This window comes from Dermacentor albipictus, chromosome 10, assembly GCF_038994185.2.
Source record: "Dermacentor albipictus isolate Rhodes 1998 colony chromosome 10, USDA_Dalb.pri_finalv2, whole genome shotgun sequence".
Classification (NCBI taxonomy): Eukaryota; Metazoa; Arthropoda; class Arachnida; order Ixodida; family Ixodidae; genus Dermacentor; species Dermacentor albipictus.
Genome location: NC_091830.1, coordinates 69,369,783 through 69,396,638, shown reverse-complemented (window position 1 = coordinate 69,396,638; position 26,856 = coordinate 69,369,783). Strand labels below are relative to the sequence as shown.

The 26,856-nt window shown below is 48.0% G+C and overlaps 1 protein-coding gene across 1 annotated transcript in view; it reads left to right on the top strand.

Annotated features, from left to right (window-relative positions):
* LOC135899525 (phospholipid-transporting ATPase ABCA3-like) overlaps nucleotides 1-19,605 on the top strand; it is a 138,310-nt gene extending 118,705 nt beyond the window's left edge. The window contains exons 21-24 of the mRNA XM_065428809.1: nucleotides 350-537; nucleotides 6,738-6,911; nucleotides 15,269-15,482; nucleotides 19,316-19,605. Coding sequence (XP_065284881.1) covers nucleotides 350-537; nucleotides 6,738-6,911; nucleotides 15,269-15,482; nucleotides 19,316-19,540 — 801 coding nt within the window. The 3' untranslated portion in view covers nucleotides 19,541-19,605. The remainder of the gene's footprint in view (nucleotides 1-349; nucleotides 538-6,737; nucleotides 6,912-15,268; nucleotides 15,483-19,315) is intronic.
* The last annotated feature ends 7,251 nt before the right edge of the window (nucleotides 19,606-26,856 follow it).

The window sequence follows — 26,856 nt, the reverse complement described above, 5'->3', positions numbered from 1 at the left end:
ATTTCTCGCGTAGCCGAAGAGTTGCTTTGGGACTTTGAGCCCCGTAAATCAACCAACGCATACGGTGTTGATGCAATCACGTACCTTTCGAAATTTTTGCACGATGCGCTCTTTCAATCACGCGTTTATGAACAAGAAGTAACGACAAAGAAAACTCCTGCCCAAGCTTTCAGGGCCGGTAAGCGCAGCCACAGCATGAGGCATGTTTGGCGCAGTTTTAAATGACTTCCAAATATTCCAAATATTTAAAAAAAACGAATTTTTTGTTTATTTGGTGCCGATTCTCGCGCGAAATAAATAACTTTCTTCCCTCTTTTTTTGTGTGTGTATGTGTCCTCGTGCATCGCAGTGGCAGTCGCAGATCAGCTACTGTTTCCAGATGGGGGGCCTGCTAGACAGGCTGAACGCGTACGAGTATCTCTACCTGCTGGGTCGGCTGAGAGGCATCCCCGAAAGCGAGCTGAAGCCGATGGTGGACGGCATAATATCGGTCGTCGACCTCACGGAACACGCCTCCAAGGAGTCCGGGCGTTGCAGGTTCGCAGCTTGAAATTAGCTTCTGAGTTCTTACAACGGTCCCCGCTAATCGTTAAAAATTTGCAAAGCATTAATGCTCGTCAGTTTTGCCGTTCACTATCGCACAAACGTTTGCGTTGTATGCGTTCCTGAATGATAGCGTCAGGAACTTGCTGTCGCCCTTTCCTGTTCAGTTTTTTGCGCAAGCTGCCAGTATACTTGTCGAAATGTACACGCCTTCTTGTCATCTTTAAAATCTTTGGGGACATAGTTATCGTAATAGTGATCGCTCCTTTTTTTTCGTGTAACAATATTGTGTGCATGCATATTAATTGATTGATTACCTGTTCAAAGCACTACGTACTGAGCTGAATGGTAAAAATAGAAATGTGTGAAAGAAATAGAAAACTGTAGCACAAGATTGCTAAACGTGGATGGTGTTTGGATTGCTAAAAATTTCGCTTCAAAATTAAGTTTCGAGATAAGAACACAAAGAGAGAAAGATTGTAATCAGCGAGTTTGATCTTTGTCGAGAGAGCTTGTCTGTGGTCCAATAGAAAGAAAGAAGGGAGAAAAAAAAGACGGGAGCATGTAGGGTTGTGGTGGGAGGTAGCCAATGGGAAATCTTTTTTTCGGTCATAAGTGCCGTATGAGGCAACGAGATCGAGCTATGGGTGGCACCACCGTAGCCGCGTTAGCGGGGCATGGACAGTCGGTGGCGCGCATGTTCACGATACAGATAGTTTTCATGTGACGTCACGGACGTGGCTGTCACGGCGCTAGTACCAAAACATGGCGGCCACGATGATGTTAGCAGATTGTATTATCACGCGCGCATTGCTTTGCTTATTGACGGTGATGGTTCTTCACCGGTTTATCGGTGTGGTCGCTTGGCCGTTCGACACAAGATGGGCCCATCGTGCTGCCATGTTGTCACGTTCTCTCGATTACACTCCTTCTCGACCTGCTAATTAGTACCTAAAGATGGCGGCCGCGATGACGTCTGTTCAAACTATCTATAGCGTTTCGCTGTGACCGGTTTGAACCAATTTTCTGCTAATGAAACGCGCCGACTGGGGAATTGATAAAATATTGCCCTCCAATGCCCCATTTTTGTCCGAAACACGGAAAATATTCCTACTTGCACACGAAACGAGCGCTAACTGTTATTCGATGGGACACACCGACACTCAGCCGCACAGTCTGTGTTTTGGCACTTTCCTGGTGTGCCCGCGTGCGTGCGTGTGCGTGTGTGTGCGTGCGTGCGTGCGTGCGTGTGTGTGAGTGTGTGCGTGCGTGTGTGCGTGTGCGTGTGCGTGTGCGTGTGTGCGTGTGTGTGTGTGTGCGTGCGTGCGTGCGTGCGTGTGTGTGAGTGTGTGCGTGCGTGTGTGCGTGTGCGTGTGCGTGTGTGCGTGTGCGTGTGTGTGTGTGTGTGTGTGTGTGTGTGTGTGTGTGTGTGTGTGTGTGTGTGTGTGTGTGTGTGTGCGTGCGCATACAGGCCAGATGTGCAGAGCTAGTGCCGGTATAATGTGCGTATTGATTTCCCTATATAGTGTTCCTTTATCATTCACCGCTCATGTCAGAACGGTCAGAGTTCGTAACCTGTCTGGTGTGCTGCAAACAACACTGAGTAAACTCCAAAAGCAAATTACTTGGAAAAGAGTATTTACATAGGCTCAGCTCCCATAAGGGACTCGCATGCTTGTGCTGCATCACTGGCTCATGATGAGGCACTGTTGACACCTTCAGTTCTCTAGTCATCAGAATGGCAATGCCATCAAATTTTCGGGCCTGTATTCTACATTGCGTCCCAAGCCGCACACGTCCGGCCTCCCTCAGCAAGCTCGCAAAACTTGAGCGCATTAGGTGTGGTAGAAAATCTGCGCCGTAACTTTCCTTATAATGAAGTTGCACCACGCAGCACTCTGGCAACAATGAACGCTGAAGAAATGAAATGAAGAAAGGGGGGAACCATTGGAAATACAAAGCACTAAGATTGATCATGTTGAAAAATACAAGTATTTGGGCATATGGCTAAACAATGGCAAAAAGTACTTGGAAGAACAGGAAAAAATTATGATTGAAAAAGTGAAAAGGAACTCAGCTGTAATGAAACACAATGCACTTTGGAACTATAATAGGTGCGAGGTGGTTAGGGGCGTATGGAAAGGGGTTATGGTACCTGGCCTCACATTCGGAAATTCAGTACTGTGCATGAAATCGGAAGTTCAGGCATGCATGGAAACGAGACAGAGAAGTGTAGGCAGGTTGGCCTTAGGAGAACACGGGGAGTGCAGGGGGACATGGGATGGACGTCATTCGAAGGTAGACAGGCAATAAGTAAACTAAAATTTGAACAGAGACTCCCAACACTGGAGGAAAAAAGGTGGGCAGGAAAAGTGTACAAATATCTGTACATGAAAAGTTTGAACACAAAGTGGACACTCAGAACGAGGAAGCTGAGGAATAGATACCTACAGCCGAGGGAGGGGGTCCAACGTGGTTCTAGTGAGGGAAAGGAGGTGAAGGAGACAGAAAGAAAAATGTGGGAAGAAAGAATGCTCGGAAAGCCAGCGCTATCAATGTATAGGTTCAAAAACAGGAGATTAAGAGAGAGCCCTTATTTGATAACTCGCGGGGCAGCTCACTATTATTCGAAGCTAGGACGGGGGTTTTGAGAACGAAAACATACAGGGTTAAATTTGAAGACGTGGACCTTCGGTGCACAGCCTGCGGAGCCGAAATGGAGACCGCTGAACATATAGTGCTGAGATGCACAGACTTTCGCAGGACCCTGGCAGAGGGAACAGTGGCAGATATGGAAGGGGCATTAGGTTTTCCCGGGGAACGAGGGCAGATAGACGAGAAAAGAGTGGCAGTAACGAAGGGGAGGCTTGAGGATTGGTGGAGAAAGTCAAGGGATAGATAATACCATAAATCGGGGAGATAATGTTTCCTCTACTGTTTTAAATAGTAATTTTGGGGGGAGGAGGGAAATGAAACTAGGTTAAGGAAAAGAGGATATAAAGAAAGGAAAAAATAATAATAATAAAATAGGAGGGGGAGCAAAAGGCTAGGTGGCGCCAGCCGCCGCCCGTTACAAAGGGTATAGCCGCCATCCATCCATCCGAAATCGCACCCCGGGCAGTGCGGAAACAGCCGGCTCTCACTAAAGGCAGCCGATCTCGAAGCCATGCTTCTGTGTACCCTAAGCACTCAAAGCGATTGCAGGAGCTGAAAATGCGCCATGTCTATCACGCGGCCGTGTTTGGTTTTTTGCATTGCCACCGTGTACTAGAACTTGTGATGTGGTCTCGGAACTTCTTCGGAGAATACAGTCCAACGGTGGCCTCGCATTTCCTGGCTTAACAGAGCCTATGTCAACATGGCACTCGCTGTGGCTGGGAGCTAGGGCTTAATCCCGACTCCAAGTAATCGCTCGCCGCCTAGCGGCAGCGCCGAGAAACGGCCGATCCAGGTTCAGCCTTGAAGCGAGACCGGGTGTACGCCCTCTCGCGGCATGCGCTGATTGCCTAGCAGTTCTCAGGCCGTTGTGATGCCGCTGCGCACAAGCCCGGAAATGAAAAAAGTCGGACGTCGAAAGACTTCTGTTGTGTACTATTGTGCGTGTCATTACGGCTGAAAGCAGCAGTGTGTGATCTCATCGTTTCCCGAAACAAGCAGACGACGCGCATCGGAGACCGGCATTGAATAGAATCTTACGGGCCTTGGGAAACGGTGACCGATACCGTGCTGGTTTGTTCGAAACACTTCGCTAGGGATGACTTCTTTATTCCCGGCGGAATGATCATTGTTTTGTCTTTCTATATTTTATGTATGCTGCTGGTGCTTCAAATCGCGAAGTGTACTTTGTTCAGGGAAGGCGCTTTAATAAATTAGTGATGTACGCTTAAGCTTCACTTGTTTTTTTTAGTTTTCTGCCCAAGAATTCCTGTTAGTAATGCCTTAAGCAGCAGGAATACTCTCCCTAATGTACTTTTGGCTGCAGGCACCCGTAGCAAGAACGGTAGCTAGCTCGGAAGTTCTAAAATTGATCATGACTCATGCTATGCCGCGAGACGACGTATCGTTTTTACAGCATGCTTTAGTGTAGCGGCGCAAGCAGAAGATGTTTTCTCATTCAGCATACTTAGCTCTTCGTTTGTTTGCTCGTAAGCAATTTAGAAGGAACTGCAAACAGCACTCGTTCCAGATTTGGAGCATTCGGCCTGGCCACAGCACCGCTAGTGTGCTTTCCGGCACTGAATTCCATGTATCTGACACTGAAGTGACCCTGAATTCCACAGCTAAATTCCATCAAGACTGGTTCGATTCGTTTCCAAGTGACGCGTTTACATTAATACAAGTTTAATTGAGCAAAAGATAGCCCTCGCTAAATTTCGGGAACTTGTTGGAAGAAACTCAACTTGTTCCGATTGGTTGTTATTCACTTCTCCCGTTTCTCCGGGTTTTGAGAATTCCTACGGGAGGAAAACGGTTACTGCGTTCCAAAGCCTGGACCCTAACTCGAACACTGCGTACTGAGAGCAGTATCTTATCAGACCTTATCACACGGATAAGCTAACTGTAAAGAGAAATGCGCACTCCGACGTACAAACGGAGCTATAGTTTGTTTGTTTGTTTGTTTGTTTGTTTGTTATCTTCTTTTTTAAGACACACTGGCCAGGTAACTTACAGTTTTCAGCCGCGTTCTACCAGTGCACAATATGCGCATCTAGCTCCTGGGAGCACGACAGACGATACTTCCAATACATATTGGGGGATAGTGGGATAGTGGGGATAGTGGGGATAGTGGGGATAGTGGGGATCATATTATGTGATAATACTGCACGGGTTACAGTGTAGCATTGGAGCAACGCCGCGAACTATTGCTCGTAGCTTTTGAAGGGACCCGCTACGCACACACGCTTTCCCTTTAACCTCCGGCTCGTCTAAAAGGCACTTCGCCGTTAAAAATGACCAATGTGGCTCGCTATAGACAGGCCGAACGTTCGCACGCACAGCGCAACGATTTCCGCGCTTTCGTCGCCGAAATACTTGATACGATCAAAATGAGGTAATCGGCAGCAAAAACCCTTTCGACTGAACGCCTCCGTTCTACACCACAAATCAGAAACTTGATCGTAGAAACAGGCGGAAGAGCCGCCATGAACATAGATGTCATCATACCTTGCTGGTGAAGCAGCGCACTGACACGGACACAGTGAAGGCACACAAGAAAAGACGACACTCGCTGCTTGGTTTGTTTGCTTGGTTTGGGTGGTTTGATTGCTTGGTTCGGTCGGATCGGCTTTCTTGGTTGGTTACTTGGTTTCTTCTGTGTCTTCACTGTGTCCGTGTCTGTGCGCTGCTTCACAAGCAAGGCATGATGATTAATCACCAAGAAGCGCAACTTTCCAGACTACACAGATGTCGTAGCCATCTTTGTTTGTTTGGTCAGTGTTGCCTCCACAAGTAACACATTCTGGAATTGCCAGAAGGCAGCGTTTCAGGTTTGAAAGTTGGAGTTCAAATGTGAGTTAGAAGGGTGATGGTTTGGGCTAGTCGGTTTTTCCATTTTAGGCTGCGTGGCACACCGCGAAGTAGGGACAACGGACGCGAGAAAAACGAGGTTTCCTCGTTTGTCCTCGTTTTCTTTTCTTCTCACGTCCTTCGTCCCTGCTTCGCGCTGTACCACACAATCTTAAATGTGAGCTTGCAGCTCAGTATTTCTGCGTGAATAACAGTATTGGGGCCCGTATCCTGGCCCCTTTAAGTAAGTGTAACGGTACCTGGCAGAGTATGCCAGGTACCGTTACCATACAGCACAGCACCAGTACCAGGTACAGTACCTCCTATATGAACCAGGTACAGTGGCAGAGTATGCCAGGTACTGCCTGTGCCAGGTACCAGGCAGTATGCCAGGTACAGTGCCGTGGCAGAGTATTCCAGGTACTGCCTGTGCCAGGTACCAGTCAGTATGCCAGGTACCTGGCATACTGCCTGGTACCTGGCACAGGCAGTACCTGGCATACTCTGCCACGGTACTGTACCTGCTTCATATAGGAGGTACTGTAATGCCAGGTACCGCCTGTGCCAGGTACCAGACAGTATGCCAGGTACCTGGCATACTGCCTGGTACCTGGCAGTGCCCGTCTCGCCGTGCGCAATACTTCTCATCGTCGAGTGTTATTTGAGCGCGCTTCTCTCCGGACTCTCAGCGGAGGCAACCGCCGGAAGTTGTCCATCGGTGCTGCGCTGCTGGGCATGCAGCCGTTCGTGTTCCTCGACGAGCCGTACGCCGGCGTGGACGTGGTGTCCCGCAACAAAATCTTCCGGGCCATCGGCGAGATCAAGAGGCGCTCGCGGACAACCTTCGTGCTCACGTCACACACGTGAGTATACTCGTGCAAAAGACGGGGAATGCGGGATATGGAAATTCCAAGACAATGAGCAAACGTGAACAAAGCGAATGCAGGAGCCAACGTTTCGACAAGTGGACTTGTCTTCTTCAAGGCGACGTATGCTTTCCTCGCCACAGTATATGTAATTCGACACGCTAACACATTTTCCCTCGTTTCCGCATCCTCCGGCTTCGCACCCTCTCCCCTTTAGAAGAACCCCACCTATATATACTGTGGCGAGGAAAGCATACGTCGCCTTGGAGAAGACAAGTCCACTTGTCGAAACGTTGGCTCCTGCATTCGCTTTGTTCACGTTTTGCTCATCGACGTGAGTGCTCGTGTAACATGCAGGTAAAATCAACAGACGGTGAAGCCAAGGAGAAGGTGTAGGAAAACATGCAGCGACAGCGGATTCCTTGATATACGAGCCAATGGCTACATTTGTAGGCGAATCTAAATGCAGCCAACAGACAGCGAAGAAAAGGCAGCCTTCGTAGGTGAAGGACGAACCATAGCCTCCGAGATCGGCTGGCGCACGCGGCCCAGTTTCGGAGGCCATTGCCAAACCAACAACCTGCGTGCAATGCTTCAGCAATTGAGCCGTCTGTCCCTTTTATTGACTTTCGCGGGCATTTGTGTGCATGTGTTAGAATTAGCCATAGCAGTATAGGGTGCCTCGATGTCTTCTTCGCCCGCCGCTCCGTGGAGCGGGGTAGGAGGTGCGCGTTGAGGCATCCCACATAGCAGTGTTAGCTGGCGCCAGTGGCGTAGCAATAGGGGGAGCCGGGGGGCCGTGGGCCCCGGGTGCAAGGGGCCAGAGGGAGGGGGGGGGTGTCATACGCCTGTAGACACCCCTTTTTCCGCTGGCTTGACTGGGCGCAAACGGCAAAGAATGCTCCGGTATCCAGTAGCCCGAGCTCATGTACCCGATGCGTTGCGCTGCAGAATTGTCGGCTGCAGCTATGTCAACACCCCATGAAATAATTGCACGAATGTGCGGGCTAGAAAAATTTAATTCCTAAAATGGTCGCTAAACTATGTGCTCGCTTTTACTTCTCTCCCGCTCGCTCCGAGAAGCCGCTGCGAAACCTGCCGTTATGTTTCACGCTTTCCTTCTTACCCTCGAAAGTTTCAAAAAACTGTTGTTATTGTGTGACTCCATGTCGTAAGTACAGTGTCTGTGTCAGCTGCACAGAATAAAAAAAACGTGAATTTTGTGAGGATATTTCCGGATATTCTATGAAGTTATGTATCTGTGATTACTAGGAACTCGGTAGCGTGAAAAATATGGCAGGTAAGTAATAACCGTATCCTCAATAATCCCCAAATTAGTACTTATAGAGGAAGCACTTCAATTCTAGAATTGAGGATTCAAAGTCATATTATTAACTCAACAAAAACTAGCACCCAAAACAATATCGTTTTGGGTGCTACAACCTACAGTACTTTGGCACTGCGGGCGGCGCCCAGCATGGCAGTAGCGAAAGAAATATGAAATAGTGGACTAGTGAGGTTGATCCTTCAACCCTCTCCATTGTGAGTGCAGACCAACAGGTTTCGCTGGCACGGACTTCATCGAGGTCCTTTTTTTTTTATGGTGACGCCAAGAATCGACTCGAAGCGTGCTCTATTCTGTTCCCAATCTTTTGGTGGTACCGCAGCTAGGATAATCACGTTTGTCCGTATAGCAGCAAATAAAAACAAGGCTTTATTGATCACAATAAAGAGAAGTCGTAATCGCAATAACATTGGTGCCCACGCAGCAGGGAGGCAGGTGGCGTTTTCCGTTTTTCTAATATGGTGGGGAGATCAGCGTCACTGAGACACAATTTTCGTTTTCGTTCAGGGCTGCCCACAGCCAAAATACTGCGGGCCATAGTACCTACGACGATTTTTGTGAAGTTGTTGTTGGGCAAAATATGAATGTCGGCATTCAATTTTGCAAATGCAATTTTGCCGCTAAAATTGGTAATTAAAACTTTATAATTTTTTTTACTTGTGACGTGAGCCGTATTTGCCACGATGCCGCATTTGTTTTGGTTGCCAAGCCTTACAATCTGACAGAAGATGTGCACATGCACTTATCACAAGTTATCAGTGCAGCAACTGTGTTATTTGGCGCAGAAAAAAAGAATGGCTGTGGCTTAGCTAAGGTTAAGCCCAGGGGCCCTATAACGTAAAACTATTCCAATATGTTTCTATTCCAATCTCCTGACGTCAAATTTGCGTAACCACCGACGCAAGCACCGGGCGGTCACCCGCAGGGGTGTCTGAACAGACCAATCAAACGCTCTCCTCGCTCATAGGAGGTCACTTTTGTTTGCTTGAAAAACTAAAACGTTGCCTAAACTGAGCGGCTTGTCTTATCTAATTGGCTGACAAGAGGCGAGGAGAACGTTCAAGTGGAGAGGGATTCACTGGGGCAGAGCCAGTGCACTGAAAATCGATAACCGGATGAAGAGGGTGGTGCTGGCGTGTGCGATTGGTCGGCTTTCTCTTACTTAGCTTGTGGTGGCTGGTCGAAAATCACAGCGGCATGCAACGGAAGCTTAAGAATGACGCTAAAACTGATCCTCAGCAAAGAAGAGTTGGCAAAATGAGGTGGTAAACGTCCCAAAAGGGCTCAAAAATGTTACACGGCCACGCAAGAAGTTTTATAATGCGCAAATAGACCCATGCTCTCCGGCAGGTGCGAGTAGCCAGCGTCTCAGCAATCGGCAGCAGCAATCTTTTATTCCTTTCGGAACGGGGCAGCCTGCGGCTATTCCGAAGAAAATTCAGTTTTGTTCGGCATATTAATGCATCTTTATCGCATACACGTCACTTTGACGCGGTGAGTTTGTGCGGTTTTGTGACGTCGCGTGACAGGCAGGTGAAGTGGGCGCAGCCCGAAAACTTTTCACCAATAGCCGAGGGCTAATGGCGAAAAGGAATCGAATCAGAAATAACTGTTTTTCTTTTTTCTGTCAAATCATGCATAATCAGTGTGTACACATCATATCAGATGGAGAGGTATAGCGGTTTTCGTGACGTCGCGTGACAGACAGGCGAAGTGGGCGTGGTCGAAAAAAGTCTTTGACCAATCGTGGAGGACTGATAGCAGAATTGGAATAGAAAAGTTTGGAATAGTTTTACGTTATAGCGCCCCAGGATGCGAAGCGTACTAGCCTTTATTTTAGTTGTTGAACCACTGTTTAGCCTGGTGAACTGCTGCTGCTTGGCTATATTCGGTTCGGCTAGACGGAGAAACAACTCATGCAGGCGAGCGCACGAGCTGAGACCCGGCTATGTAGCTACGCGGCCGCAAGCGAGCGCACGAGTTGAGCCTCCGAATGGGAGCGCGGGGAGGCGTTCCAGACAACCGGACAGGCCCCTGCGAGCAATTTTTGTAGGAAACTCTATGCCTGCGAGAGACGCGCGCCCATTGGCGTGCCGAGGAGGCGTTTTGCAGCTGTTATGACGTCATATGGTAGCTACGCGGCCGCGCGCGGCGCAGCAAGGAAGAGCGTGGTTGTGCGGCTAGTATGCTTCGCATAAAAACAGCGTGTATTGGCCTCGAGCTCCACCACTGGAGAAGCTGGCGCCACCGTCGGCGTGACGTGCTTTTAGGGATCACGTGGAATAGCGGCCGCGTCGGCTGCTTCGAGGGCGCGGAAGCGAGCTGAAAAGGAAAGTTTAAGTTCCCTCGTACGCTGCGGTCCTCATTTATTGGCGGGGTTTTCCCGCTTCGAGTGCCTCCTTTACAACGATTGAAAGCACTAGAATAGGTAGTGGCTGCCTTTAAAGATGCGCAACATGGTAGGCTACTGCTCGGTGCCGCAGTGCCGGACGTACGCAACGGAGCCCGGTGTCAGCCTTATTCATACGTAGCGGCAGGACAAGAAGCTGCGTGAAGCTTGGCTCGCGAAATATATAGTAAAGCAATGAAGGGGGCTAGTTGGTGAACGTTCATGGTTATATTGCGTTATAATATCGTCTGTGTAAAACTGAGCGCAATATAACCATGATCGCGAAATATAAAACCGACAGACAGTCATCGGCTACAACTCGGGTATGCAGCAAGCACAGACGCGAGGAAGATTTCTGCTTCGGCGCCGGTTCTGCAATGTTCGAAAAATGCGCACTGAGCCGCTCGCCCGAGTCCGCTGCCCGACTAATGTCATGACGGTTTGGTCTATGAACTTGTCGATGCTATAGATACTGGCAAGTTCACTGGAGTGGATAGGGAGCGGTAAGAAGCACACACAAAAAAAACGCATGGCATATGGTCATGTTTGTGTTATGAATTAATGCACTGGATTACAAAAAAAAGAAGCAGCGGGAAATCGCACGCTGAGAACACCGATAAACATATAGTGCGACGCAACTCGAGAAATAATATTGAAACGTCCAAGAATTTAGAAAAAAAAAAGATTGAATCGTCGCGACGTCCGGCACATCAGTCCACGTAGGCGTCGAAGTCTTTACAATGAAATTATTTTTTAACAGCTCTGATAGCGCCCGCGCAACATTGGTTGCTTGTATACTGTCAAATGCTCATATTCTGCAGCCTAAAGCTCATGGCACGGTGCGAAAACGCACGCGGCGAAAGCGAAACAGTGCGCGGACAAGCATGCAGACGCGCACTCGGTCGCTGCGAAGCTGTGCGATCGCTGCATTGAGGCTTTTTTCTATTACGCTCCATTTAGATATACAAGCACTATAAGAACATATTTCACATAGTACGGTCCCGCCGTTTGCCTACCTTTCACGCAAGAAGCCGGTTCGGGAGACTAAATGGCGGCGACCGCGCACAGTGGCGTCCACTGTACGTATTCGGTAAAGAGATAGCGTCTGTAAGGGATTCTGTGCTTTCAGTCTGCCCAAGATTATTAGTTAGACAGTAAAAAACTTCTCTCGTTTCGAAAGTACTTACAGAAATTTCTGGGAGAGCACACGGGTGGTGTTTTCAGTGAGCGCTGACAGCAAAACCTATGAGGTGCGAGCCGCGTGATCCCTCACACTACGCCTGCGAGGCGCTTCCGATAGATGGCGACTCCGTAACTCCTAGCCGCCAATACTTGCCGCATTCGCGACCTCTGGGAAAGAAAGTGAAGGAGAGTGGGACCCGTGGGACGTGCGCGGTGTCCAAGGCGGCTGTACTGGTGCTGAAACCCGGAAATTGTCGATATCCTCGCCTTCCTCGACTACACCCGGGGGGGTGACAGAAGACCTATGGGCCCCGGGTACCAGACGACCTAGCTACGCCACTGGCTGGCGCCATTCACCGCTATTGCGGTGGATGTAGAATAGCCTGCCTACCGCAAGTGGCATGAAGTACGAAAACTTAGCTGCACAGAACTGACCAATAAAACATCGTATATTACGTCAAAGCACCATATCCGCCAAGGCCCTTGCCCGTGCTACAATGCAGGGAGCTGAACCAACGCGAGTGCCGCAGGCACGTAGTCCATTCCTACTGGATTTATTTTTAACTCAAGATACATTTCCTTCCAACACTACTGTGGAAGGAGGTATTTCAGATTTTAAAAAAAAGATAGTAGCTTCTCTTAATGTGAATGACAGACCCATCAATACACGTTTACAAATTTAATCAAGCTGATATGACACGTCAATTCTCGAATATATAGAACATGCTGTCGATGCAATGCCTTCGGTAGATGACGCAAACCGTAAAGACGTAAAGTATGTTGGGAAATGTTGCCCATCTCCCTTTTTCCCTCAGAAATCTAAGCAAATATGTAAACCCAAACTATATTAAATGGCGGTGATCGCAGGCGCGTTACAGAATGCCTCAAAACCGTGTCGTTACGGCTCTGCTCAATACACAAGTTCAGAAGGAATTTAGGCAACCCAAGTTTTAACTTATGAAGACAGCGCTATAAATTACTGGGGAAAGAATGTACCACAGAAGTGTTCGAGGTGCTTGTCGGGCACTAAACGCTCAGTAGATGGCCTACGTGCACGTGACCGCATTTGCAGTGATCTAGCTTCGATCACCGAAAAATTGAATAAATCTTGCAGCTGGAGTGTTAATCAGGGATACCGATTTACAGGCAACTCGTCAAACGCCAATAACGCGCAGCTCAAATCAAACTGTTGTTGTCAAGGGAGGCCTCCCGACTTTGCTGCTGAGGCTCAATATTAAAACGTCTCCAGGTCCTGACATGATTCCAAAGGCGTTTCGGAAGCGTTATCGTGATTGGGTATTGATATCATTTGTCCAACCCTTCACCGTGTCTACGTCAGGGCACTGTTTCGGAGGCTTCTGGCCAAAGTCGTACAATTTTTTTGTTAAACCTGGAGACAAAGTAGACGCAGGGAACCTAGTTGGGTTCCGGGAGAACGCGGACTGGACCCTTTTCATGCTTATAAACAGAGTTCCCAGAAGACTTCCGGTTAAGCCCTCAAGAACAACGCAAGCTACAATAGTCTATAAACTTACAGGCCCCTCCAGCTGGCACCAGTTTTGTTCGGGAGTTGACAATGAATTGTATTGTAAAGTGCAACAAAAAAAGCCCGTACATGAGTTCGACGCATGGTGCACGTTCTTTATATCTGAAAACATCAAGAATATGAGCCTACAGTTTGCTATGCGGCAAACCACTTTTTCTTTCTTGGCTAATTTTACTCTCGAAAATGGCTGACCGGAAATTCTCTGGGGTCATGAACGCACTGCTGCCACATCGCGGATGAAAAAGATTGTGCTGGCAGCTATGGCTGTGACGGTCGCCACATCTCTCTCTCTCTCATCTGTTTTCCTCTTTATTTTTACCTTCCATTCCCCAATGCGTTAATCCGTGCTTCCCCAATGGACTGCCAAAACTACCGCCTCTTCCTCACCGTAGCATCCCTCGCTCTCGACCCGCCACCTCCCGTCACCTGGCGGCACTTCGGCCAGCGTAGTGGGTTCTTTGTCGCTTCAGCGCAGTATCCGACGGCGGTGGCAATTAAATAATGAAGTGGTAGAATGCTCATGCCGAGCTTTAAAACCTACCTGTCGATTAGCAGTAGTGTTGCGATATGGATGGCGCTATTTCTTAACTCGATAGGCGAGCGGGTCAGCAAGTCCGTGCCTTTAGATGTGATCGACCCTGCACTTGGCGCGTAGGAATTCTTATGCTGTGGCTGTTATCTTAGAAATTACAAATTTTTCATTCGTCAACAAAAGAAGGAACACAATTTCGCGCTGCGTTCTCCTTCGCATGCACGCGTCCGTTATGATATGCAAATAATGCCGACTTCGATAAGAGGCATTCCAGGCGTGGAGGAGGAGGAAACAACTTTATTGCGTGTCCTGCGAGTTGAGGGCCAAAGGCCCCGCTTCCAGGGGTGGGTACAAACAAAAAATGTTACAACGGTGATAACTACGAAACGTGCAACAGCGTACACACATGGCCATTTGTACGAAGCATTGTAACTTTGCCAGTAATGTCGCATTGTAGTGACGGCGAACAACCGCAATGACGCAACTCGCGTCGCGAAACGGTATGTTTATTGGGCGCACCTGTGAATAGCGAGACAAGTGGACAAATGACTGCGGCGAGCTCACTCGCCGTTCGTCGAAGGAATTTGCTCGGTACGTCAAACGCGTCGGCTTTTTTTTTTTATACACGACTCGTCAAACGTTCCATCTGTAATGAAGAAGAAGAGCACAAGAACAAGGCCAGCCAGATCGTCTCTTCCATGCCTGCTGTGCAACCAGTGGGCCAGCCGGATCAACAGTGCTTGGCACGAGTGTGAGCCGTTCGGGCAACCAGCTGTTCCTGCTCTGCGTCACCTGCCTCCTCGGTTACGAAGAGACGTTACCCTCGGAACTGTTCAGTGCACCCATTACACATCGTAAAATTGGTGGTACTCGCGCACCTTTCAGAAAGTACACTATTCGCGTCGCGCATACAATATCATTGCACAAGGTTCAGCGAGGAGGAGGAGGAAACAAAGAGAGAAGGCAACCAGAAATGCGTCTGGTTGGCTACCCTGCTCTGGGGGACGGGAGAGAGGGAATAGAAAGATGAGATAGAGGGAAGGAAGGGGAGGGGGAGGAAAGCTGCGGGGAGCTCGCGCACGCACATGGAGGGCACGCACACAGAGGGTAGTAAAACTATTGCTTGGGCTAGTTGGTTCAGGCTTGAAGTAGTAAAGGCAAGGCGCAGAAGACCAGGACTCAAGAAGAAGAACACAAACGATGGCGCCGGTCCTGTTGTTTGCGTTCTTCTTCTTGAGTCCTGGTCTTCTGCGCCTTGCCTTTACCACTACAGAGGGTAGGTGGGTTGGATGGATGCCTTAATTCTAACAGAATTCCTTAGTCTTAAGGCTGTGCCCCGCGCGTCTGTCAACACATGCAGCATGGACGAGTGCGAGTTTTCTTGCGACCGGCTCACCATCATGGTCGGCGGTCAGATGATGTGCCTGGGCACGCTGCAGCACCTGCGGGAGAAGTTTGGCCAGGGCTACCGACTCGAGTTCCTGCTCAAGCACACCGCCGCGGCAGATGCGCCCAGGCTGGACGAAGCTGTGCGACAGCTTTTCGCGGGAATCGAACTCGACGAATCCCACCAGGTATTGGCGATTTCTTAGATTTTTTTTTAACAGAAGAAAAAATACGCTTTGCCGGCACGTATATGTGCTGGTGCTGGTGGTGCTGGTGCACGTATATGAGCTGGTATACGTGCTGGTGCTGGTGTATGTGCTGGTGCTGATGTTCATAGCGCGTGTTGACGATGAAGTACTCTAGTTTCATTCTTTCGTTTTTCGCACAGAACGGACATACTGATTCGTTCGGACGATGATGCCGGCATTAGATTGTGTGCACAAATGTCATCATTGATATAAATCTTTCTTTTTTTAGAGACAGCAGTGGGCGTCAAACTCTTGTAGAACCCCTCATGCCTAAAATCTTGCAGAGAACCTCCGTGTAGTGCGGCTTTGGAAAAACACCGTCACTGCGTAGAGTGTCAGTCAGGCATCGAAAATTGTGAATGTGAAAGCTGGCATGTGCCGTCTAGGTTGGCACGCACCCAAGACAATTGCGCATTCCAAAGCCGAATATTGTTATCGTGAAATTCTAGACACTTTGTTTAGTCCGGTTCCGTAGGCCGCTATGCTGCACATGCAATCTTTCTCCAACTTTTTTTTTTTTACGGGATTGAAATCTGATATTCAAACATGTCCCTTCTCTTGGCGCGACGGAGAGCTTATATCCCGTCGAAATTTCCTGGAGTTCATCGCCGAAATTTGTGGAAACTTTAAAGGGGAATTTGCTGATCAGCCAAGTCAGTTCTACTTACTATGTACGGACGCCGTCAACAGCGATAACCGATATCGATGGCGGCAGTAACTCAGCAATTCGAAATACATGCATATTACTCGCCGGAGCAGCTATTCCTGTCAAACGTCGAGACTGCCGCGTAAAAAAAAACTGCCGCAACAACGTTTTATTATTGTTTGAGATGTTTGAGACGGAGTGCTTTTATCTATTTTGCGATGTTTCCTGCCAACGGCAGAATAAAACATGGCTGCGTTGACGTCTTAGCCTTCGAGATCCGTTTCTGTTGGTCAGAGGGCATCTCGGAGGCAACCGTCCCTACCTATGCGTCCGACTTATGGACGAATGGGCCGAGTCGAGTGAGGCAGGTGGCGGTGCAGGTTGCACCGCTGGTATATCATCATCATCAGCCTGGCTACGCCCACTGCAGGGCAAAGGCCTCTCCCATATTTTTTCCAACAATCCCGGTCATGTACTATTTGTGGCCATTTCGTCCCTGCAAACTTCTTAATCTCATCCGCCCACCCAACTTTCTCCCACCCCCTGCTACGCTTCCCTTCCCTTGGAATCCAGTCCGTAACCCTTACTGACCATCGGTTATCTTCCCTCCTCATTACATGTCCTGCCCATGCCCATTTCTTTTTCTTGATTTCAACTAGGATGTCATTTACTCGCGTTTGTTCCCTCACCCAATCTGCTCTTTTCTTATCCCTTAACGTTACACCCGTCATTCTTTCCATAGCTCATTGCGTCGTCCTCAATTTAAGTAGAACCCTTTTCGTAAGCCTCCAGGTTTGTGCCCCGTACGAGAGTACTGGTAAGACACAGCTGTTATACACTTGTACACTGGTATACGGTCATCCGTAAAGCTGTCTATCGACCGGCGTGCAGACGCCTGCAGGTTTTTGCGGTACACTCGGTGCAGTGGTGTAGTGGCTGGTTTTGTACTTGCGAGAAGCTTGCGCGAGATAGCGGTGCTCCGTCAGCGAACTGTTCGCCTTCCGCGCCTGCAAGGGGCGCCATTTTTCTATAAAAAACAACTTGCAGGTTACGAGTACACAGATATACAGTGATAATGTGAAGTGATTGGTAATACGCGTTTTCGTGGCTTCGTAGATATAGCACATGAAAACAACTCAAGCTCCTACATGTATTTAGAAACGGACACGATTTTCAAGGCCTGACAACACATTCCGCCGCAGAATGCCTCCCCCCCCCCGTAATTCTTGCTTCAGTTTCAGTGCCGACTTAAAGATGTAGCTCCTTATTGAAGGGATAAAATTATGCTCGCTCCATTCGCTGCGAGCCACCATGTTTCCATCCGCACTATAATCTCGCGACACATTCCGGACGATTGTCCGTTCCTTTAAAGAAGGTACGAGGAGAGACTACTGAAACCGCACATAGACACTGTAACTGTTCATTTCTCAAAGTACTTTTATAGCAATCCGATATATTTTCTGCATGGTATCTTTCAATTACTCAAGTTTTCCGAACATTCCTAAAGTATTTCTTGGCTCCTTTGCACACACAAAAAAAGTATTTGCGACGTAATAGTAGGTTATAGTGCGAATACCGGCTGGTTGTAATGTGGATCACATCAGAATGAAACGTAACCGGCAAATTACAAACAGCACTAATTACGAACGACAGGTTTCGTGAATTCAGCCCCGTAAAACCATGCAATGCAGCGTGTAAGGCGCTCGGACGGTAAGCTGTAACCTATTTCCTAACTTTAACTGTTTTCAGAACGTAAGTAGTCATTACTGAAAAACCTTTTTCTTTTTCTCGTTCACGGCTGGTGCATTGCTTATCGCCTCTATAGGGCTATATCATTTTGTACCGGGTGTCCTTTCTTTATTTATTTTTAAGTCATACATATATTTTGTTTAATCCAGAGCTGTGGCAAATGGCGTCATTGTAGTCACTGAGTTGGGCTACTCAATGCGGAGGACATTACATGCACAAGACATCGAAATGCATAGTCGACTAGTCAGCAAAAATTCACTAGTCAAAATTAAAATAACTACTTTACTGCGCAAATTGTAATTAACTAATTGCAGCCGGTAAACGAAATTTCAGAGCACCAGTTTCCAGATATGTATAACGAAATTGTTTGGCGAAATACATCGGCGTTCCCTCACTTCTTGTGTTTCAATTCATTAAACGGTGGTTGGTTCAAAAAGTAAAAGGAAGAACAATGCATTTCGACCGCAAGGTTCGCGGTGCATATTTCGAAATCCAGGCGATCCTCAGAAGTCGTTCCAAACGGATATTCCTCGCAAACTCTGCCGCTAGAATTCGTAAATGGCAATATGTGTTGTAAAGTAATTAAACACAGTAGTTAATTAGCGCATTTCTGCGGATTAGTCGATTTCGCATTTTGACTTCTCGTGTCAGTAATCTCTGCCGCCTCGAGTATACCCGCTCAAGGGAGACAATTGCACTTTCTGTCACCGACGCTTTTTATAAATTTTGTGGGGTCTAAAAAAATGGCCGTGCATCTGTCCTTTTAGAAATGATCGACGACATCAATTCTCATAGCAATCCGTCTAATGGTCAGTGCGTAGTTGTCGATATGTTTTATATAACGATTATCGTGAAAGGTGGCACACAACCGGCGACTCAAATTGGCATCAAAGCGTTTTATACAAGAGCGGCGCATGACCACTGGTGAACGCCATGTGACCCAAGCTCACGTCGAGGGGGTTCGTTTCAGAGCTCACATACTCAGTGTTACGTACCCAGTGACCCAGTGAACCAAGTTGCGCCAACGGTGGGTTTTGAATCCAGTTTTCTCAGCACAGAAGCCCAACGCTCTACCCATTTGTTCGTGGACTACGCAGTGACCCAAGATGGCAAGAAAGAGTTTATACGCGGACTTTCACACTTGGATACATAATGACATACCGCAGGCTGGGTACAGTTCTCAAGGAATGCTAATAGCACTAAAGAAAACACACCCCGTACGTAGGATCCAATATGCTTCATAAGGGACCATTATAAATAAGAGTCATGGCGAACGTTATATTTGTATTTTGATTCGAATGACACACTTTGGATGCTTCCTTTATTGCGCGTGATGCCCCGTAGTATAGCGCATCGACGCGTGTTCCTTGCCATCCAGAACCTGCTTGGCTATCACCTGTCGGAGCGGATTCCTTGGAGCGTGCTGTTCACCAAGGTGGCGCAGCTGCAGAAAAGCTTCCAACTCGAGCACGCTCTGGTCGGGGAGAAAACCCTCGAGGACATCTTCTTGATCTTCGCCAAAGGTGCAGCGCGGCCACACCTTCCGAGTGGTGCGCCACTGGGAGGCGGCTATCTTGCACCACCACCAGGTCCAGCGTACTAGGCCCGACCGTGGCACCCGGAAGATGCTTCGCATGGGCGGCAATAAAAGCCCTCTTCCACATCAAATGGTCTACTCTTGGTATTTTTTGAAAATACAATATGCATTCAGATTCGACCCACGTGATGTAATCTTGGGAGCGGAGCTTTCGTCAAGCCATTTAAGTAAAGACGTGATATGCAACTAATTGTATTCTGCTCTGCATTTTGAACCGTAGCGATTGCCCGCCTGCCAGTGAACAGGGCAGGACGCGGAGAGCCCCCCGACTTCACCCACGTGACCGCGCATTATACTGTCTTCAGCATTGCTCGCCTTCGTTCTCCTGGATCTGTGCAGCAGTTAACTGTACTTCACTCGGTGGACAACCGACGAAGCAGATGCGTCATACCCGATACCCTAAAAAGTACGCAGAGAAAGGTTTGCCTTATTAAAGGAATTGGGCTCTTGACCATGCATATTCGTTGGAAATAAACTATTTAGGGGATCGTTTGTGTCATCGCTGAGTAATTCCGTAGATAACGAGGCCAGCGTCCAGGAGACCCGTAAGGCCAGTAGAGATAGTGCAGTTTGGCGTTTGACATATTCGGCAAGACAGCAGCGCCTATCAAGGGTGAGGAAAGATCACTAAGGTTTGCCAAGACGACTTCGCTTTAAAATTATATCTGCATCGCGAGCTGACGCAGCAATTTCTTTTTCATTTTGCATAGCACCCACGTGACTCCGAGCACTCTCGGATCATTCGGAGTATAGCCACGTGATCGTGCTTCTGTCGGATCGTGGTTCGCGCTTTCCAGTTGAAGGCGGGAGTGACTCCCGAGCTCGAGTGCGCCGCTCTAAAAGAAGCAGACGAACGTGTTGCAAATGCTCTCGACTCCGACCCTACAGAGAGCTCGAAAATACCAGTCGTATGTGCCACGAGACAAAAGTATAAACGCCTTTGACCACGTTCCCGTGGGCGCCGCCGAGTTCTACAACGTGGTTCGACGCCATTGCATGCCTCAGTACAGTGCCTCGTCTACGCCTCTGCCGCCGCTATTAACAAAGGCAGCGCACAACGCTGGTGCGCGTCGCAGCATGACGCTACATCACGGCGTCTGCCGCAGACAATCACGGCGTGAATAGCACGAAGCTTTGGCCAAAGCTTCGCAGGGCACGTAAACGTCGCGTATCCATCCTTCCAAGTTCATTAACGTTGTCCGAATGGCACGAGTATTGCTGAACGGTGCGCGTATACTGGAAGGTAGAGATGTAAGTTGTTTTCCAATGCGCAATGGCGCTCACTTTCAGCCGTTGTATCGAATCAGGATAACTGCCCTCCGTTCATCTTTTTTTTTCTTTATTTTTGCAAACGGCTTGAAATACACAACTTGTGATATGATGTTCTTGGTTCAGTAATGTCTATTGCTGCGATGTCATTAAATTATTTTACTTTCGAGGTAATAGCTCGGGAATATGTCAATTGCGCTAGATTTCTTTATGCCGCGTTTATAGCGTATATCATCAATGGTTTGAAGCTTTGTAGTAACTTACGGAAAGGAAGTAACATCGTTCGTCATTCGTTTTGTTGTGACACGTAACTAAACGTTCGGCTTTGAAGATTCTTCCGTAACACATGTAAATGGCTCGTTGGTCGGCAAACTCTCTGCGCTCATATCTAATATGCGACTAAGTCGATGAACAAGGGCGTACGTTAGTGGAGACCGCGAAAATTATATTTACAAGCGCGAGCGAGTGTATACTATACTTGAGGTGCTGCTATAAGGTTTTCATATTGTTTTTCCCCGAAAACTTGCGTTTGATGACAAATAATCGCGAAATTGTTTTGCCACAACGAAACCTTGGCTTGCGTTAAATGACGGTCCGACAATTTATTTCGTGGTTATGGCACGAAAAAGAGAGGGGCTCGCAAAATCTGGGAGTACCACAGCCACAGTGGTACTCCCAGATTTGGCAATGGACTGCAATGATTGTAATGTCATCATTGGAATCGGACATATGCTGGCGGGGTGTCCCGCGACTCTCCCCAACCTAGTTGAAGAATGGACACAGCGGGAGAAAAGGATTCAAAGCCCATTGTTTCAGGACCAACTAAGGGCCGTCCAGATGGCCCATGATGTCGCTGAAAGGCTTGGCTTGACAGTGCCAACGTGGGTGCGGCCCGCCTTGGCTTAAGAAGTCGAGCCTCCGGACCTCATTACAATAAATGTTTTCACACACACACACACACGCAGCCACAGTAAAGCAGGATTAACAAAACAGCATTAACCAGCGATAGGGGAAATCTTTTCAGTGCTTCTCTATCCTGACCACAAAACGCTCTGGGTTAATCAGCTTTTAGTACAAAGATCCGTGTGAGGATGACACAGTTGTCAGTCCACAAACTAGGTAGCAGTAACTGGATTTTGTACGTCTGCAGCGCATTCAGACATTTAAGCATTGTGGTGTTTGGCTTCCTCAGAGTGGCAGAGTGCGTTACGAGGGACGTGGTAGCGTTGGGGCTCCGGAGTCATTGCGCCTGTGTGCTGTTCATTAACGCGCACCTATATTTGTATACTGGAATGGTTTTGTTTTTGTTTTTTTGCATTCCCTGAGACTCGGAATGTGCCCGCTGCGACCGGGCACCGAACCGCCGGCCACACAAACGACCCAGCGGGTCTTGCGGCAAAATATGGCTGGGGTATGGGGTCCACGTATATGCTCACAACGCCCGAGGAGCAACGACGCTCGAAACACAATCAATCGTTAACACATTGATTTGATTTGACGGATATTGTTTTTTTGTTTTTTTCTTGTTTTTTTTGCGCAAGGGCCAGAGATGGCCAAAGAGCACCATGACACTTGGAGGTGTGTGGAAATGCGTTGTTCCTGGATGAGAAAATTAGCTGGGAATCTTAGCGGCCTAAAAATATTCGCTGTAAATGGCGTAAGAAATTTGTATACTGTTACAATTAAACGTCGACGAACGGTGAGTGCTATGACTATAAATGTGCGCTATAAACGATTGATTACTAAAACTTTTTTGTGAAGGGAGCACCAATGCCTCAGCAGAGACCTTCGAGAGGGCTGCGAGGCATGTGCTCTGTGAGCGACTGCATTGCAGCTACAGCCTCCAAGGAGAAGCTTGGAGGCTATGCTACATATAGCCTCGCCAAATGATTTATACCGTGTTCATTTCTGCCAAGAGCTTTAATACTGTTCTCAAATTAAAAAGAGGGTCGTTGCTTAAGTGGAGTGCTCGGTGAAGAGGTATATTATGACGATATAAGGAAGGGAAGCACCTTTTTTCGCTCCTGCGGTACTGATGGGCACAGAACAAGAGAGAGAGAGAGAAACAACTTTATTGAGCCGAGCTCGACATCTTCTTAGGCACCGTCGATGGAAGTGGTTCCCTGTTCACGGGACCCATATGCTTCCCTAGCCGCCTGGCCCCTGGAGATCAGGACGAGCTGGTCTTCCAGGGCGGTTCTAGTTAGCAAGGTCTCCCATCCACGACCTACTGTATAAGGGGTGACCTGCGCGTGCGACGCTGCGTCAGCGCCGCTGATTTGCTTTTGCTTGTGTGGTTTTTTTTTAGTTTTCCAAACCGCCGCCGCGAACGGTGGCGCTAGTGCTCACCCCCACCTAAAGTCCCTTGATGATTTGAAAGTAGCGACACTCTTTGAACTCTGCCGCCACCGCGCCTCCTCCTCGCCCCTTGCGCGTTCCCCCCGCGGTAACCAGTTTCGCCCCCGTTTTTCTGCACGACGATTGGTCTCCCTGCCGTTGCCCTTGGAAACGCGCGGATCTTGAGTTTTGCTTCGGTTTTTCTTTTTCGTTTGCGCCATTTTCCTCCTGAGCACGGCTGGCTCGGCGCTTTAGCTCGGCGTAGCGAACGTTGCACGCCGTGTTTCCTGCTCTATGTGCTAGCGCTATGCCGGGCTGTTGCGCATATAACTGCAGCAAGAAGCCTGAAGATGGTTATGCTGTTTTTATGATACCACAAGGAAAGCGTGACGGCTTGCGCAGGAAGCAGTGGCTGCATGACATTGGCCGAAAGAACTTTGTTCCGACAAAGAACAGCGTTGTTTGCGAGCTGAGGCGTCTTTCTTATAGCTCGTAGCAAAGCATCCCGTAATGCTGCATTTTTTTTCATTCTTCCGCTCACCACGCTCACCACGCCCACTACGCTCACAAACGCTCACCAGCGTTTTTGTTGCGGTTGTCCTCAGTATGCTTAATATTCCCCTCGCACGTCGCTAACTGTTATTCAGTCGGAAGTGCAGCATTATAGATTCTGCTTTGCGCCCTGAAAAAATTAGTGGCAAGTATACCCGTGTTATTGCAGGTTATGAGCGTTAGCTAGTCAACGTTGAGTTTTTTTTTAGTTTTAAGGCAAAAGCCTTTAGATCTCTGTTTCAAGGTCGCATTGTAAACTGGAAGTATCACGTGACCCAAGGAAGGCCAGAGGTGACCCAAATCATGTCCACCCCTGCATAAGAGAATGATTACCCAAGTTAATTAATGAATCATTAGTGATTGACATAAAATGGATTAGGGAGGAATAATGATTAGCGTGTATTAAAGAAGATTAAGGTGTATTAGAGTGCCTTAACAAGGATTAAGATGCATGAATAAAGAATAAGGTGGGTGGAGGAGGATTAAGGCGGATTAGGGTGGATTCAGGTGAAGGGTTGATGAAAGAGTATTAAGACCTATTAGGGTGGATTAGGGTGCATAAACTAGGATTAGGGGGATTAGGTGGATAAAGTAAGATTAAGGACGATTAATTTGGATTAAGGTGAATTAGGGTTGCTAAAGGAGGATTAAGACCGATTAAGGCGGGTTAGGGACTATAGAGCTGGATTAGGTTTGATATAGGTGGATTAGGGTGTATTAAGGTAGATTGGGACTATTAAGTAGGATTAAGGTGGATGATGGAGGATTAAAAACGTATATGGTAGGTAAGGTGCATTAGAGGCAATATTGATTGATTAGGTTGTATTAAGGTGGATTGGGAGTATTAAGCTGGATTATGGTGGATGAAGGGGCATTAAGGTGGATTAGGGTGGAGTAAGGTGAATAAGAGTTCATTGAGTATTAAGACTGATTAGTCTACCATAATCCTCCTAATGCACATTAATCCACCGAATCCACATTCATCGACCTTAATCCTCCTTCATTCACTTTAATCCACCATAATCCACGAGAGTCCTCCTTAATGCACCCTAATCCAACTTCATCGACCTTAATCTACTCTAACCCTCCTTAATGCACTTTAATCCTCCTTAACCAACCCTACTGCTTCCTCATCCACATTAATCCACCCTAATCCTCCTTCATGCACCTTAATCCTTCTTAATTCATCCTCACCCTTCATGCACTTGAATCCACCCTAATCCACTATAATCGTCCTTAATGCACTTCAACGCACCTTCATCCACCCTAACCCACCTTCATCGAACTTAATCCAACCTAGTCCTCCTTTATGCACCTTAATCCACTTTCATCAACTTTAATCCGCCTTAACCCTCCTTAATACACCCGAATTCATCTTAATCCAATCCTAATCAATCAATACTTTGCTAATCATTAATCATCTCCTATGCGCTGCTGCACATGCTTTGGTTCGCTTCTCGCCTTCCTTCGGTCACGTGATGTTTTCTGTAGCCCACGACGGGACGTTGATACAGAGGTCTAAGGCTTCCGCTTAATAAGCCACACACAAAGGGATGTGTCACAAGCAATACTATATCAGACGCACGAAGTAAAGCATCTCATCATGCGGCAGAAAAATTGTCTGGAGTATAGAACTCGCCTCAAAAGCTCCCTTTACATCGGTATACCCCGTTCATACGGCTTTAGGAAAAAACCAACCTCGTCATAAATGTTGCCCCTAGCATTATCGATGCTGTTATTAGCATTTCTCAAAATTTTCAACCCCACTGGGGCGCGCAACTGACCCGAAATAACACGCCTCCATAGAATCGTGCGGCCCGTCCGCGGGAGCCCAGGAGGAATAGCGTGCCGTGCGCAGCCGGCGGGCGAGGAGAATCGAGGAGGAAAGCGCCGTGAGGAGGAGAGTGTCGCTACTTTCAAACATCAAGGGGCTTTACCCCCACCTAGGGTGCCTCGCTTGTCTGTGGTATTTGTTTCCTTGTGTCCTCGTCTTTTTCGCGCTGTTTCACCTCAGTTCTAAGTATGAACCAACTAGCCCTCATCAAGATCTTACTACTCAGCAGTACATTCGTCAGCAGAGTGATCTTTAGTTGCACATTTCGCACAAGTTAGTCGTCCTCAGTAGCTTTGAGAGGCATGACCAAAACCTCTGACACTTGAAACAATGTCGTGAATATGGAATGTAAGGCCTTACACGCAGTTTCAGGTAACCTGTTTCTATTCCGTCCGGGAGTGTGCTAGAGCCAAAGGTAAGTATTTTGTGTTTGGTTGGCAGCTCTTTTTTATCGCGCCTGATTTTTATACGTTGTACATATACGTTTTCTTCTTTCCATCCATTCAAGAGTTCTTCAGTCAGATCCATAATGTCGTCATCTGAAACCATGCCTTTGACGGCGTTCATCGTTCAGTGTGCGCTGTCAGATATGGGCTTGTCTCCAAATGCCACTAGGTGTGCCAATTTCTCATACTGAGTCTTGTACTTCGACCAGCAGGTCCCGACTTGCGATCTTGGTGGCTTTGTGGCCACTTCCAATGGTATCCGCGAGGCATTTCGATACCAAGAAGGACGGAAGGTTTCTCGTTTTCTTGTCGATGTTCTCACAATTAATCACCTTATATTTCGCGAATGTATTCTTTTTCTTCAAGAAGAATTGAAACGTTTCATCGGTTCGCCCCCTTTTGTGGGGTCGATTAGGTGTGAAGGGGTTTAAGGGTCCCATGAAAAGTACTGTGTGTTCGGCATCAATGCCAGTCACCTAAAAACGAGCCCAACGAGGGGGCCCGGCATTGGTTGTGGCGAAGCAAGCTCTGCCATGCCAACTGTACATTGTTACTATAACCACATTAGTTATTACCAAGGTAGGTCATAGCCCACCAGGTAAACCTTTGCCACCAGGAATGTTGGAAGTAAATGGAAAAGAAAGGAAGACAGGATAGATTAAAGTGAAAGCGAAAGACGAAGATTGAAGAGGACGACAGGAAAAGGCGACTGCCGATTTCCTCCAGGTGGGTCAGTCTGGAGATGCCGTGCATGTGAAGCAGAAGCGAAAGAGGTGCGTTGCCTCCGCCAGGTGGGTCTTAAAGGTCCGAACACCCGAAATCAGGTGAACTTCTAGGATCCCACTACCCCTGAAACGGCTTAGCCGCGAACACCTACACTTGGG